Source organism: Ammodytes marinus (assembly GCF_949987685.1).
Source record: "Ammodytes marinus genome assembly, chromosome: 13".
In the NCBI taxonomy this organism is placed as follows: Eukaryota; Metazoa; Chordata; class Actinopteri; order Uranoscopiformes; family Ammodytidae; genus Ammodytes; species Ammodytes marinus.
In genome coordinates this window covers 12,717,720-12,734,646 of record NC_137217.1, presented here as the reverse complement: position 1 = coordinate 12,734,646, position 16,927 = coordinate 12,717,720, and the positions used below count along the sequence as shown (strand labels likewise).

Here is a 16,927-nt window from a genome sequence, read left to right as displayed (position 1 = left end):
GATGTTTCGCAACTGATGGAAACAGTAGTGAATCAATCCATTAACATGCAAGTCCAGACTCAGAGCCTGGCCCATTGAGACTCCAAGATTAAGGAGAATAGGTTTGACAGGTGATAATAAGGGGCAGAGTCTAGCCATCACTGTTGGAACAACGTCATCTGGGGTATTAATTATCTGTAAAAAGTTATTTGCCATCCAGTGTTACTTTTATAATAATTGAATGTCATATGCATAACAATGGAAATAAATATATTTGAAATAGCCTATTATCCGCCTGAGTGGAAGCAAGTACAATGCTAATAGCGTCGGGTCCAGGACAGACGGTTGGGGAGCACCACAAAAAGCACAGGTTCGGATGAAGAGACATATTGCATTTCTGAAATCAAATACTTGATATGCTACAGTGTCTGTGTCTCACCTTTTCTTGCAGGCTCTCCTGTGCTCCAGACAAAACAGACACAAAGCTTTCCAATGATGATATGAAGTCCTGTTTGACAGCCTGTGCCTGGGGACTGGCCATTTCCCCCCAGCCGTGGTTCATCTTCCTCAGTGTTGGAATGAAGATCTCGGAGAGCAGCTGCTCCACACTTTTCAAAAGACCCACCTCTGTTGTGTCCAACATATTGAAATTCACTTCCTAGAAAGTCATGGAAATATACATATGTTCAAACATTATGGGGGGGGGGGAAATGTATAGAATCTAAACATCCTCTGTTACACCCCCTCATGTGCTCTATCCATGACAGAGGACAAACACTAAAACTTATTATACATATTATTTTTTATTAATGTATGTTATCTTAAGTTATTACTTAAAAATACAGTGTGTGTTAACATTACTCTTAGGCACAGCAAGTGAATACACAAAGGTGGCCTTTCCTTTTTGTCTTGCTGCGAGTGTCTGTAGCAAACATGCCCTGTTATCAGTGGTGGTGATTAGTTCTGCTGCTGACAGCAGGTGATCAGCAGAAATCAATAGCTACAACTGCCCATTGTATCAGAGTGCATTTGCCAAACGGCCTATTGTCTCTCTGTACAAAGTAACTCACTCTGTGTATGTTCTCAGAGGTGATTGTCCTAGAAGTGTTGGCTCTGGTGAAGAAGACACACACTCCGGTCAGGGCCACATCCCTCCCGTCTGTCACAAACACTTTAGACTTCTTGCTGTGACCTGGCTGCGGAGCAACAAGCTGGGAGGGTGCAGAGGCTGCGGCTGAGTAGGAAATAGAAATGACACATGGAAGTGAATTATTATTGATTTTGGGAACCTCATCTAATATTGCTGCGATTGCTGTCAGCGACAAAAGATTAATTCATACAGGGACAGAAATTAAACTTGATGTGCTGTCAAGAGTTTAACTTAATCTACACATTTCATTCATTTTTGTCATGGTGACTACAAGGTACCTGCTTCAACTGGCTCAGTGTCCTGAGAGTAGAACATGAGGTGTGGAAGACCCTCAGCCACAAAGAATTGCTCCATGCGGTCGATCTAAGAAAGATGGGGGGAAAAAAACTTCAGCACATTCAGACACAACAGTCTCCGAACCCGAGAGACATTGTTTATACATTTCAGCACTTGAGATGCACCGACATGGACAGTGCAACCATGACCAAATGATGAACTATTATAATGACCATAACCTTAACCCATATACATTACTACCATCATCAAATTTCATCAAAAAGAGTAGAACTACCTGATTCCCCTCCAGTATGGCATCTTCCACATCAGCTTTCTCCAGTCCCAGGCATGAAGCCACAATGCTGAGTATGTAGTCATGTCTTCCATCCAGCTGGGCCCGCTTTGCTTCACGTTCCTCTTTCAGCTTTTGCTATATAGACAATTTAAATGAATAGATGGGGTTAAGACTTACTTTTAAATGGAATAAAAATATAATTTCAATTTGCTATTGATTGAATGCAGAATTATTATATATTTTAAAACAGAAAATTGACATTCTGAATTGCCAAGAGTAAAGCTGAATTCAGCTCAGGACTGGTTCACTGAAGTGCAATACAGTCAACAGTGTTCAATTATAGAAATACTTTTAGAAAGGAACTTGGAGTTAATCCATCACGTGACCTGAAGGAGCACACAGCCATTAAACCATATTTCACATACTTGGGATGCATTGATGTTGGTAATGACGGATGATTGAAGATCCCCTGTGGTCCGACACTTTTTCTCAGACATAATTCAAATAAATCCACTCAATGAACCGTTGTAATGTACAGTTCAAAGGAATCAGCAGTAGAATATGCCAGAGAGAGTTAAATTAACAATCCTGACCATACTGTGAATGCAGACTTTCCTTCCCCGCACAATTGTTGAACATTTCCGTATTCCATCAAGATTTGAAAATGTACATCTGCATTGTTATCCTTCTACCTTTGAGCGGTGCTTCCATTGCTCTCCTATGACTGTCTTAGTAAGCATCCAAAGTCTGCAAAATTCAGGTTTCTTAGAACGGATTAAACAACAACACGGACAGCTTTGCAAAAGGCCATGGCTTGCAATTAGGATGGTTGGACAGTAACAACAACCACAGTGGGTTGCCAGGTTACACTGCTCAGTAACACATGAACAGGGTTAGCTAATAAATGACATGGAACCCGGTGTTGCATGGTGTGCCAGCGGCAGGGTGCCTTTAAATTCTCTCATTAAGCCTTCCTTTTGTCTGTGTAGCATTTAAACAGGTGGTGACAGGAATAGATTTTCCTGGTTTAAAATACTTTTTTGCATTGATGTCACAGAGGTAAGAGTGTCTTTTGTAAGCCCCTCTTCGACAACAAAGCAGGACACATCCTACTGTGACTGACCCATGACAGAAATAGAAAACTAATACCGATATGTTCAGACAATTGTTAACAACTGGATTAAACTTTAACGTTGAGAATGATATTTGAAGTGATCAAGTTTCTCTCTCGTCATGTCCCTTCCTCTCCTCAGTCGTCCTGTTTTTTAAGTACACATCAATGTAGTCATATGTACATCATAAAACATAGATTTCACTGTTGTGTAGCCTTACCCATAAACATCTATTTGTTTCTTCTGTACACAAAATGAATTGTTAAAGCCCCTGTTAACCCAACTTTTAACTATGTCATTTGGGGAGTCAGATGCATCTGAAAAGAGTTAGGCATATGTATCCATCCAAATTAAAGATATTGTCATTTAAGGTTGATACACTTTAAAGAACGTCGGTTAAGATGGGGCATGCTCTAGATCAGGGGTCTTCAAAGTGTGAGAGAGTGAGCCCCCCCCCTCAGAGAACAAATTTCAGCGGAGCCCCCCCCCCCCATACATTTTTTTTCTAAATCCATTTGTGTTTTGAAAGATCTTTTAATTATTTTACACATTTTAAAACAACTCTGTTCCTATTTTACACATTTTAAACATATTTTTGAAACATTCTAAACATCTTTGTGCGTTTTTAAACACATTTTGTTAAACATTTGAACATCTTTATCTAAGTATGTTTTTGTTTTGCTTTTTCAAAATACATTTGAACATCTTAATCTAGTGGTTTAGTCCTGCTTCCTTTAAGCGTGGATAGTAGTGACTGAGTGTGCAGTGGAGTTAGAAAGATAGGCAGACAGACTTGTCCAAATGATTGACTTTTGTTAAATGTCATTCCCAGTGTTTTTTCGCTAGTGCCTCCAATGTCCTGCTGGGTGAAAAGAGTAGCCAGCAGAGATCCTGACCCTCCTTTTTAAAGTGAAATGCATGAATCTGGTGCACTTTGAGAGGAAAATTAGGAGGCTAAATATGAGAAATTTTGTCTGAACAAATAATTTGGAGACACTGGGTCGGATGAATTAGAAGCTATTGAAGAAAGACATGAATTTTCCATGAAAATATTAATTTAAAATAGAATATGCAGGGTCCTCTGGGTTGGGCTTGGAGCTCTTTTTCTTTAACGAGACATATTTCTCTGTAATATAGTGAATGCATTTAAATGCAGTGAGAGGAACGAAGCAGAAGAACTCTTGTCCAGCTATCTTTATTTCCACAGACGAGGCTGAAAAAGGCTGTAGACTATACACAGTGCATGGGCAATTGAGGGCAGCCCCATTTCCATATTTTTTTAAAAATAAACTCAATACACACTGTGCATGGACGTGAACGTGACGTGATCAGTTAACCTCGGATTACCTCCCAGATGATTAACTATCTAGACCAAAACATTTTATTCCTTTTTTTGTAAGATAACTTACATTTGCGTAATATGAAAAAAAAATAAATAAAAATAAAAATCACATAATCAACCGCGCCCCCCCCCCTGCTATAACTCCTAAGCTTATAAAGACACCAAATTTTGATATCATCTATTGACTTCGACTATTTTAGACAATGTTTCCAGAGGCTTTAAAGTATGTTGTTTACATTGGAGCACAGAACATTCTGTACACACCCGTGGATTGTATCAAAAATCTGATCGAAGGGAATACATGTGACAGGTTTTTTAGGGGAAGATCAGATAGAACCCTGAATAAAGGAACATAAAGAAGAGATATGTCAAATCCAGAAGATGGTAAGGATGATTAGACAGACATGACACACTGGAGGAAGAAAGAGCTGAAATGATGGACAAAAGCAAAAGCAGACAGACAGCTGAGGAACAAGATGAAACTGATTGAATCCATAAGGGAGACAGATTGAAGGATATGTCGATCAGTGGTCTTGCACAGTGAGGAAAAAATTGTAAAAAGGAGGGGAAAAGGGGAAGTGGAGAGAAATGGAAGGAAGGAGAAATAGAGGGTGAACGAACAATAGGAATGATTGTAACAGGACATTTTACACGAGGTAAAGGAAAGAGAGCCAGAGGATGGATGAATGGACTTGGATATAAAGAGATGGAGGACAATTCTATTACACATCTTGGGTGGTAAGAGTTACAGTATTGATTCTTGTCAGTTAGGGCCTGGGGAGGGGTTTCGGTCGGTCATGTGAAGCCAGAGTGAGGGGGAGCATGTCAAAATCATCAAAAGCTGTATGTCAATAGGGTCATATAAAGCAGCAAAACATTTGCCTGTTCACTGCGTTAAGAAAGATCAAAACAGGGGGCGCTCGTGGTGTAGTGGTTAGAGCTAGAAAAACTACATTTTGAGGAGCACAAATAGTGTCCACCTGGATGGTACCTGCCACACACACACACACACACACACACACACACACACACACACACACCATTGTTATTAACTTTGCTCTCTTGCACTCTTATTGGGCACAGAAAAGTAAATTCAAAAAATTAACTATATGATAATAGACAGACCTTATTCTATCAAACTGCTTAAAAGCACATCGGAAACATGAGAATAGATAGAGATTATTTTTGCCAACTATGTAGAACATTAGAACACAGGCTTCATGTGTATTTTCAAGATCACATGATAAGTGATGACATATTTTGCAGTACTGAGTTAGTGTCTTCAATTTCCAGTCTTGAAACATTAAAATGATGGGTTCAAACTAACATAAGTTTGAATGAGCCACACCATAACTGACAATGCATCACATCAACTTGTTAAAGTCTCTAGCACACACACACACACACACACACACACACACACACACACACACACACACACACACACACACACACACACACACACACACACACACACACACACACACACACACACACACACACACACACACACACACACACACACACACACACACACACACAAACATGTCACCCGTGAAAGAAAAATAAGCATGCCAAGCTATCAGTTGCTGGGCAACCAGGCGTTTCACACCTTCTCTGTGCCTTTATTCCAAACTGTGTAAACAACCAGCTCTGCCCTCAGCCTGGACACAAACAATTCAGACACAATGAAGTGATGCAAATTATTCAAACAAGCAAGCTAAATCAGCACTGAATGCAACACAAATACACACAAAATACACTTGCCAATGATAACAGGCTCCAAAAATGACAGACAGGCACACACACGACCATGTTTAGTTATGCCCATAACACAGACACAGAAGCCAACATTGGCAGACCCATGAGATAAACAGCTACAACATTAATAGCTTTTAGAAGCAAACAAAGCCGCATCCTGAGATAAGCTACGGCGAGACTGACAATCCCTATAATAAACATATTTTGGCTCATGGAATTAAAATGAAAACAGCTCCGACCAAAAAAAACGTTAAGTACAGTGCAGGACAATTAGGCAGGAATATGGTTTGTCTGATAATATATTAAAAAAAAAACAGGCAAAGAAAACCATATTCAAATTGTTTCCAGTCCACTGCAAAACTTAGGAAAAGATTAAGTCAATTTTAATCCAAATCTTCTGGGGAATTGAACTAAAACACACTGTCAACGTCAAAACAGTATTAGTGGATACAGTTGTGCAGCTAGTTTTGTCTATTTGATGTCACACTGTTGTGAAAGAAATGGGGAGAAAACCCTCAAATGACACCACAACAAAAACAACAGCAGTGCAACATGATTGTGTCTTACCTGAAGGACCCTGGAGACTGTTTGTTTCCAGAGCTGCTTGCTGAACACCTGCGACATGACAGCTCCTCACCTCGCAGACTCAAACTCTTCTACATCTTCTCTATAACCTGCTTATCACTTTCTCATCTTCATGGGGAGCAGTGCACTCTCAACCTTGCAGATACTAGCCCTATCAAGCAGTCAGTGGTGACCGCTCAGACAGGTGAGCTGAAGCTAGGCCTGCTCATTGCTATTGCTTGTCAATAGTGCATGAGTTTTCACAGGCTGCTATATAAACTGTTCAAACAAACTCAAAGAGGTGTGCAGTTTCAGTTTGTGAGCTAAATACACTTATGCAATCGCCAACTCGCTTGTGAATTTTCTCCCGTTCACATGCAGGTGAATACACACAGGAAGACCGGGGGGAAAAGCACACAGAAATCAACATTTGCTGTATCCACAAACTAAAATGCAGGAGTGTGCAGACATGAACACACACAGACACACAATGCGTACATAACTCAGTATCACTGCTCTAACAGGTGAGGTATAACAAGCTGGAACATAGCTGTACATTTTCACTATATCACTCTGCACTGTGGAACAACTAGTGAACATAAGTGCTTAAAAAGGTGGGTCATGTGTTGAGCTTACAGACATTCACAATATCACGTCTTCACACACAGACCATATGGATGTTCATTAAATATCAAAAGGTATGGACTCAACTACTCGCAAATACTGTAATAGTCGCAATGCAGGGATTCATTTACCTCACCTACAAAAATAAAGTAAAGAAAAGAAATGTCTAACCTAATGGCAACAAGACAACAAATTGTATATCTGTTTGGAATGTACAATGTCCTTGAGAGCCATGAAAGGCGCCTTTAAATCAAATGTCTTATTATTATTATTATTATTATTATTATTATTATTATTATTATTATTATTATTATTATTATAATAACAGGCCAACATCAGTCTGTTTACTCGGTTATACTGAAAATATTTAAAAGAATAGAGCTACTAGAATAATATTAAGAAAAAAAAACATGGATTTGCATTCGCAGCCATCACACACATCCGTCTATATTCTCCTATTTTGTATTTTCGGACATTTGATAATACAGTAGTAGGCTATGACAAAAGGAGAAAAGAGCTCTACTGTTATTTTTTTTTATCTAAGACATTTCTCTTGGGTAGAACATTCAAGAAAACGTAGAACTTCACTTCACTTCACTGGTTGCTGTATCTTTCTTTACATTTTCTTTACATTGGACTGTTGTCAGTCAAAATCTCTTCTTATCGCCTTTTGCCAGAAGCCTGCTTGCAACACACCAATATATTTCCCATCGCCGAGTTTCCGTTGCTGTAGACCTTCTTGAACTTTCCACATTTTGGTACAAAAAAAAACAGTCGGTACGCTGAATCCTAACACATTAATGATGAATTACATTTGGCCAAAGTAGATAGTCATGAAGCCAAGTTGTCTGTAATTTCAGAAGTCTTGGGTCACCTTACCTTGTTTTGATAGTCTGGTTTAAAATGCAGCATTGTCATCTGCCTTTCAGTCTGACACTTCTTTTCAGGTCATTCCAACCACCTAATTGCCCTTGCTTTTCGTGACATTAGAGAATTACAGCTTGCAACAAAGAAGACAGGAGAACAAGCGGCTTTGCTACACTATGTGAGCAATCATCCTTCTTATGTGCCATGTAAGAGAGGTTACTGCCCTGAAATTATCAGTGGTGCTGCTAAAAGGGGGACCGCTAACTAGATAATGTGGTGTTGGGTGACCATCTCTCTGCATGGTAATTATCAAGGCTCTGCTCTCACCTTACAATTCAATTGCAACAATGGGATGGAGATCCATGGGTGGGGGTGGAAAGGTTGTTGATAAATTGTGTCGCTGGGTAACATTATCAGACTTAACCATAGGACAGACACACACACACACACACACACAGACTGTCTTAGTATGCATTTAGAAAATTACCATATAAAACAACAAGCCAATTTCCCAACTCTTAAGTCACTTCTTTTGATATTGTATGCATTACCAATGTATGCTAAGTGACTAGTGCTAGTCGTCGTGACTGCAGCAGCTTCACAGACCAAGAATATAATGGTGACATTTGACTTATTTAGCATTGCGTTTTTCTTTTCATTCAAGTAGCTTTTTTAAATGTTATAATGTAAATGAATGATCAGAGAAAATAAATTATACTTCAATGAAAATAATCATTGCAACTGTGGAGAAATTGTGCGCACACACACACACACACACACACACACACACACACACACACACACACACACACACACACACACACACACACACACACACACACACACACACACACACACACACACACACACACACACACACACACACACACACACACACACACACACCTCCTCCTTCCAATTAATATTAAATTCCATTAGCTGTTACTGTGGCATCGAACATATGAGAAGCACAGCTCTCTCCACAAGGATCTGACTGACAATGTAATATCGAAGAAATGATTGCGAAGCTTTGCATTAAAGAGCAGTTGGATCATCAATTTTTCACCATGCCATGACTGATTTTCTAAGCTGAACTGTCTGGTGGTGAGATGCCATGACACAGGAGAGTGACTGTAAATAATAAATAAGGAGGTGGTGAGATCTGGAAGAGAAAGAGAGCAAGACACACAAAGGTCTGCTGTTCTCCCAGAGGACGCTCAAACTGACAGATCTAGACAGCTTCTAACAAATCTGTTTAGAAATACACTGGGCACGTATACTGTATATCTCAGTCTCAATAAGATCTCAATAAAACCCATTTGCCAATTATATTTTATCCCGATAGTTATGCTGGTGGAATTGTAAATCTGAAGTGATTGTTTGAAGTAATTATTCAAAGATTTGATTTCTATCTTGGTTTCAAATACACTAAAATAATCCTGCCACAGACGGGAAATGGTTAATGATCACATAGTTCTACATGAATTAAGTGCACTACCTATAGAAAATACAAACCTCTGTGGAACATCATCCAGCAATCTGAGGCTCATTTTATATTACAGCAAATATACACTGCCATCTAGTGGGCTGAGGCTCATAGTACAACTAACACATAGTACGATAGGTTGACTACTGCTAAGAGGCCAGGCGGTCTAAATGTGCAGTGCTTCTCAGAGCAATTAGCCTATCCAAACGGCTCAGGGGGTTCTTAAATTCAAAATGAAGTGCAGATTAATTCCATCTCTCTTTTTTCACATCAGAGTGAAGGGAATTATGATGTAAGGTTCCACTCCTACTCTGAGTAAGCAACAGATTAGGCCTAAATTAGAATAAGTTATTATTTATAGCATGCGTTTCAAGGCTTGTTTTTGAGGTGCACAAAGATGAAGTGTAGCCTAAAGTCTGATTGGTAACATAAATGTGTGGCCTTTGACAATACATTACAGAAAGGAAGATATACCCTTCGAAGTTTTCATGTTTAATTACAATGTGCCCGCTGAATTAAAGGTTTCAATTAAGTTGGACAACTGTTCTAACATGAACACAATAGCCCATTGGTTATGGAGATATTTTACAGGGGAGGCCTATCAGACCTGAGGGTAGCTCAATAGACAATAGCCTCCACAAAAATAGTCCAAAATAATGATTTTTAGGCCTGAAGTTTATTTTCTGTGTAGGCTACCCTCTGGATTGACATTTTCCTCAAAGACCAACATTTAAAACATATGCAAGTTGTCCTGATTATCTCGATATTTTATAAACATTTGGGATCCAACCTGCATCTCCTTGAGTGACTCCGCTGGGACAGAAGGCTGGGCGGGTCTGTTCCTGTAGCTGACTTTGGTGAGCCGAGAATTGAAGGACATGGCTCAAACATTCCTTTACAGTAGAGCCTTCCTTCGTAGCCAGTCTGTAAGGTCCAGCTTCAAGTTGTTCTTCGTGTTTAGCGGTAGCCTACACTTTTCTGAGATTTGTTCTCGTGGTTATAGCGCCTAACCCTCTTTCAGAACACGTTTTTGCCAGCGTTGCTCACGCAGCCTATATTGTTTGTAGTTTCCAAGGTAGCAAAGAATTTGTCAAAGGGGTAAGGGGCTGTGGGCTGCTCCCGAAGGAAAAGTAGAATTTTTATTTCAATAGCCTAGCTGAAAGTCGGGAAAGAGACATGGACAGCCAACAAAGGCCATTGAATCAGCTCCAGTTGTAGGCCAATCATTAAACCAAAAACGGACCAGAAAACATGATTTTGGGGCAAGACTACTTGATTTATAGGACCTCCTAGGGTGGCCATTTTCCAAGTCCATGCCACATTTACAATTTCCATTCGTAAGGGGTTCGAGTTTCTGTTTACTACGGTAGGCACACGCAAAATACAGATTTTTTTTTGGAGAGAGAGATGGCAGGTGTGTTGATTGCGCGGCTGCAGCAATCAGGCGCGATGACGTCACTCACGTAAACCGTTCGTAAGGTTGGACGTGTGTGGTGTTTATGGTATTAGGCCAAATTTATGTCATTTTTTTTATCCAATGTGTCATTTGAGTAAACTAGAAAAACTGAGTTCAATGTTATACTCTTCAATCGTTTTTTTCTGTTGAATATCACCAGTGTTGTAGGGCGGTGCACAGTTGTTGACGGTCCCAGAGCAATGTGTGAATGTGACCGCTAGAAGGCAGAAGTGCACTGTCGCTACAGGGTCTGAGCTGCAGCTGTCAGAGATAACTGGGTTATATTTGTGGGGCAAATGACCTCATACTCCAGCATCATCTTCATCACTAGGATACGAAGCAAAAATTGAATAATCCCTCGTCCTAATGTTCTCCCTCTTCTGCTGAAATCAGCAGTAGGCCCAGTAGATATAGTCATTAGCCTATGCTTACCCTACTCGGGGGTAAGAGGCTTTGGCCTATATTAGCCTGCCCTTATGCACAACTTTCAATCACACTGTATGTTGTAACTGTTAAGAAACTAAATACTGCAACATCAGAACTTGATACAGTCTTTTGGGGCGGGGAAATAACCACCGTTTTCAGAAGCTTTCGCCTAAAGGGCCTGCTAGACAAAAGCAGGGATATCCGTCGTGTGTGTGTGTGTGTGTGTGTGTGTGTGTGTGTGTGTGTGTGTGTGTGTGACTCGTTATGACATATTCTCCCATAACATCTGGGCTTGAGCAGAAATTGCTGAAGGATGACTCCCACCCACGCAGCAGCCCGCATCAGCACCGCAGCGAGGGGCGCCGAGGGGGGCTGCGTGATGTGCTGTGGTCATAGATAGTAGGCTGTGGCGCACACTAAAATTTGGGTGGCGCACAATGCACCAAACCCCCCCGGAACGGAATCCCAGGATATCCCACCCCCACCCACCACCACTCGAAACGGAATAGCCCTCCTCCTCCCCCTCCTCCTTTACCCCCGCCTTCTTCCACAATCACCCCTCCTCGTGCCTCCTCCTCTTCTCCCTCACGTCCCAACTCGGGAGCGCCGCCGATCGGTCGCCAGGATTTTCCCTTCTCGGCCAAAATGGAGGAGGAGGTCTCTCGCTTAATGAAGCGAGCACAGCTTGTATGACCGGATCTGCTTCAATGAAAGGCGTCAGGGTCCGCTTTTGCCGATAAATAATTATCGCAACAATCAAAACCCTTGGAGGATATCTATCGCCATTTCCGCACAAGCGACCCCAAACCATGAGCGCAGGAGAGGGGCTAGATGAGGCTGCGAAGGACGCAGCAGACATAGCGGCGTTTTTCAAATCCGGTAAGTCGGGAAGGGGCGAGTCTGGCTCTGGGCGAGCTACAGTAGAGCTGTCGGTGTGATCACCGATGGTCTGCCACATTGTTGCCAAAATGACAATAACCCTCTGACGGGTTACATGGGCGAGATGCGTAGGCTATAGCTGCGCGTCGGACGTGCTGGAGAGATGCGCACAGCTTGTATTTACCACATTTTGGTCCACTGATTTGTCATTCCTCAGCTTTTTGATGACAACAGCTAGAATAACACCTCCTGCAAGATGTGCTTTTGATTATCAGGCAGTGACCCCATTTTGGGTTGGACCAAATAGTCTACAAGGTGTGGATGGTTGTAGGCTTCAGCTCGACCATAGTCTCTTTGAGCAGTAAGTGTATTTCGACGTCACAGATAGTAGGCTATCCATCAATAGCCCCGTGGATATGGCTCGAACATTTTAAAATTGAATTTATGTCTTCAGAGGCGTGTAAATTGAACAATATTGTATGCAAACGTGGGGCCATGCATCACCCATGTCTCAGATCCGATGCACGGATAGAGGCTAGGCCATGCACGTATGGGAAATAGGTTGCACTCTACGCACTGGGCCTTTCTGATATGATGGCAATAACCTAACACATATAAGGATTGGCCTGCCTACCTTGTCTGACCGATGGGCTGCACTGGTGCCTAATATCATATCAATATTACGTAGGGGGGCTTTTGTTATGCACTTTGTTGTGATGGTGCTTGTAAGAAACATTGTTATCTGACGGTGTAATTACAGATGGAGTGTCATTTGCATTGCTTTAGCACTCTTTCTTACACTAATCGTAATGTTTATTTACCATGTACAGTCACATACTGACTTTGACTGCATCCCATTTCTATAGGAAGGTATGTTTTTTCTAGGGTATTGGTATGTCATAAGAGCGTTCCCTGTCAATTTGTAGATCATGTGAACTTGTTTAAACTACACTGTAAGACGCGTTTTAGAGCTGAGACTTTTAAAACTGGTTTAGATTAGATATTGCCATTTATTTTGCTAACATCCTCCTATATATGAATCCACAATCTCTATTCTAACGTATAGAAATATAGTTTAGTAAAATACCACTTTAACCTAATCTTATACAGACATTGGAAGTGCACATAGTGTTCCGAATTGTTTGGAAATGGCATTTTAAAGCAATATCCAGTGTTGAGTAAGATGTTACCACCATAAGAGATGGGCCAGCTCAGATACACACCAGAAGAAGCAGCTGTCTCTCTCTTTCTCTCTCAGCTGTTTCTCTCTTTGACACCTGGTGCCGTGGGGTCTGTTGTATGTTCACCATCTTCACAGACTGCACAAATGAAGGAACACACACACACACACACACACACACTGACAGCATTAGCACAAGTCCACCTAAGCGTATACATAAAATAATAAATTCAGGGGCACTTGCATAAACACAACCACACACATACTTCACACTTTTTTTGAAAACAGTCTATAAAGCACATACTGTACCTAATCCTAGAAATTTCCTCTGCCAGTCAGACCGGTTAGGAATGTTGTCAAAATGGATTGTATTCAAATTCTACAGTCTCTTACGGTTGGTTGGATGCATGCCAATGTATTTTCCTATAGCTGTGTTGTATCAGGCTGGAAAGTTGGCTCACAGTGAAGTTGGACTGCTTGGATGTTTATATAGCGGCGAATGCAGTTCATACAGTATTCATGATGGAGACAAAAATAGGTTATGGCCTCCGGAAACTTTAGTAAGAGACTATTATGAAGTGAAAGTGTGGGGGGAAAAAAGTATGTGTTGTTCAAATGGAGAGTAGCACTAAATGCTGCATGAATTATGTGAACTAGCGGTGTGCCTCCTGCATTTACCACACCTCATGTACTTTTATTTTGACTATACCCTTTCTCCTTTTGTTAATTAAAGGTGAAGTCAGCAATTCCGGAGAATACCTGTTGTCCAAATGACTTGTGGTCAATATTAGCGAGTATCTTGTCACAATCCTGTATGTACTTTGTATGCGGTGGGAAAAAAATCCAGTGTTAATGCACAGCCTAGGTTCTGTAACCTTGTATGTAAGGGTAGCCCATGTAAACAAAGGGGATCCATCTAAGCTAGTAGCAACATGCCCGTTTACAAAGCCTAGTCTGTGTATTAACACTGGACTTTCATTTCAGCATCACACACAGATCGTAATTTGGCTAACAAGCTTTCTCCAGAATTGCTTACTCAACCTTTAACCTGAATGATATTTCTATCGTTTTTAAATCATTTATTGAGTTTATGCAAACATATTGATCTCCCTCAGTTTATCAGTCTATCATCGAACACATTTTATTTGTGTCATTCCATACATTTCCAAACATGATAGTATGTCAGTCAGCTATTCATACATACATGCATATTCTAATCTTTCTTGTACTGTCACTGCAAAGGACCAGTAGTAATGGCCATCCCGCTCCCTGTAGGCTCTCCAGCAGCAGGATACCTAATTGCTGCCAGCTTGTTGCATGTTGAAATCTTGGCACACAGCTGCTCATCCTGGTTGATCCCAAGCACTTTATTTCTAGGGCTGTGTGAATGTGTTGTTGTCTTTTTTTTTTTCTGGGGCAATGCATCAACTTTAGTTTCATGCCCTATATAGCCTACGTAGTGAAGGTCAGGATATGGAAGATTATTCTACTACAAGACATAAAGGATCTGGCTGGCGCTATGAGCTGCTTGATCACTGGCTAGGAGGTACAGCTATGAGAGACTTATTGACAGGCTAGAGAAGAGAATGTGGGTTGATTAAAGTGAGATTTCCATCAAAGCACCAAGTGTTTCAAAGTCCTGTACTAGTTTCTAATATCTTCACCTGAATGGACAGTATCATAAATGTTGGTCCTTGAAAATACTTGCTGTTCCTGTCTTCCTGGTTATTTGCAGTGAGCAGATGGAGCTCCATCTCTGGAGTCCTACACTGATGCTGTGGATCAAAGCCTAGCTGCTGAGTCATTCTTGCGGGTTGCTCATGATGTGATTTAAAGTCCAATTCCAGATTGTTGTTGCAATTAGGCAAGCCTAAGAAATATTCAACTGATTTGTTTTACATTTTGAAGACAGAACTGATGTTTTTGCACCCTTTTGATCCTGTTATGCTCAACTTTGCAGGCATTTACAGTATCTCTCCAGCTTTTTCAAGTGTTTGCACAACTAAACTTTCAAAGCATATAATAGCCCTATTGATATAATAGTTGTTTATAAAAGCGCTTTGAGTGCGAGAAAAGCGCTATATAAATGTAATATATTATTATTATTATTATTATTATTATTATTATTATTATTATTATTATAAATTACATAATCACTTCACTATAATTGATGAATAATATCCGATTGTGAATACGCTTGGTGATAGTTCCCCTTTGTTTCATGTTTGCATCGCAGATGTGGACTTTAATCAAACAATTATCAACCTGAGGCATCATGACCCAATAACATACTGCTGATTGCTTCAAACTAACACAAGCTTAGCAGCATGTTTCCCCTGTGCAGTTGACATATTGGCCAGAACTAGTGGTTTTCCAGTACTGCGATTTTTTTTTAACAGTTTAACATTTTCTTCCGGCAGCCCTGGCAGCAACCATGATCAGAGTCATTTCAAGTAGTTTTCTATGACTTATACCACTTTTTTCATATCAATTTTTTGGAAGCATGCCAATAAATGTAATGCTGATCTGTGTCTGTCCACCCTCATACACAGGACAGTCTTATGGTGTCACTTTGATCAAAAAGCATCAACATCTGTGTCCTGTGTTTTAAATGGCCCTATCCATCACCAGCAATACATAAAACACCGCAAGGCACTCTTACTGATATTGGCAAGGCATTCTTATTAATATTGACCTTCAACTTTTTTTCGGAGCTTCTAGTGTATTATTGGTTCAAATGTGTGTTAGAAAATGCTGGGCTACTGTGCAGTACTTGGTTGTTAAGCGTATAACTATGACAATGCAGAGTTCCTGTCTCTTTCCTGATGTGTGTAAATGCCAGAACCATTAGTTTGACATAAACTAATAACACGTCGTCACTGGTGACAGTGACACCTAAGTGATGCATTACAACTTCACATTAACTGTCAGCCGCATTCAGATACATTGGATCACTATGGCGAGACCCATCTTGGCAAAACCAAAAATAACCTTTGCACGATAATCTTTTTTTTTACATGGTATTAATTTGTACGTTGTCTCTTAAATGACATTTAATGAAGTTACTGGGCCTGTGCAAAAGCACAAAGATTAAATAAGTGTCCAAACAACTTACGTCAGTAGAATCCACCAGTCATAACTGCACTGGTCATAAGACAGTGGTCATAATTCATTTCACCATAGAGTATGGGGCTCAGGGTTGTTGCAAAGATGTACCGTTTATCCTGTGAAGATGGCTTCTATTCCATTCATTACTAATGCAGACAGGCTTTCAACTATACATGTATGAGTGTCTTGGCAGCCTGCATTGTTAAATAATAGATTTTGTCTTATGCTAGGAGCATAATTGATAGACGGGGGCATAAGTGATTACGTCTATGTCATTGAAGTTCTGTAGTGAACAATTATGAAAGATGTGTATTGCATAGACAAGTTGAAAAACCCCTACACTTTTATAATATGACCTTGTTGTTGGCCTGAAAACATAAACTTAATTGTGAAGGCAAATTAAAGCAAAATATTAAAATCAC

At 40.4% G+C, this 16,927-nt stretch overlaps 2 protein-coding genes across 2 annotated transcripts in view; one reads left to right on the top strand and one right to left on the bottom strand.

Moving 5' to 3' along the window:
• Positions 1-10,336, bottom strand: part of dnah5 (dynein, axonemal, heavy chain 5) — a gene marked incomplete at both ends in the record, with an annotated part of 92,167 nt that extends 81,831 nt beyond the window's left edge. Inside the window, 5 exons of the mRNA XM_080039764.1 lie at positions 419-637; positions 1,050-1,213; positions 1,408-1,492; positions 1,701-1,835; positions 10,247-10,336. Of these exons, the coding sequence (XP_079895890.1) occupies positions 419-637; positions 1,050-1,213; positions 1,408-1,492; positions 1,701-1,835; positions 10,247-10,336 (693 nt within the window). The remainder of the gene's footprint in view (positions 1-418; positions 638-1,049; positions 1,214-1,407; positions 1,493-1,700; positions 1,836-10,246) is intronic.
• Positions 10,337-12,144: 1,808 nt separating this feature from the next.
• Positions 12,145-16,927, top strand: part of triob (trio Rho guanine nucleotide exchange factor b) — a 110,906-nt gene continuing 106,123 nt past the window's right edge. The window contains exon 1 of the mRNA XM_080039272.1: positions 12,145-12,217. Coding sequence (XP_079895398.1) covers positions 12,148-12,217 — 70 coding nt within the window. The 5' untranslated portion in view covers positions 12,145-12,147. The remainder of the gene's footprint in view (positions 12,218-16,927) is intronic.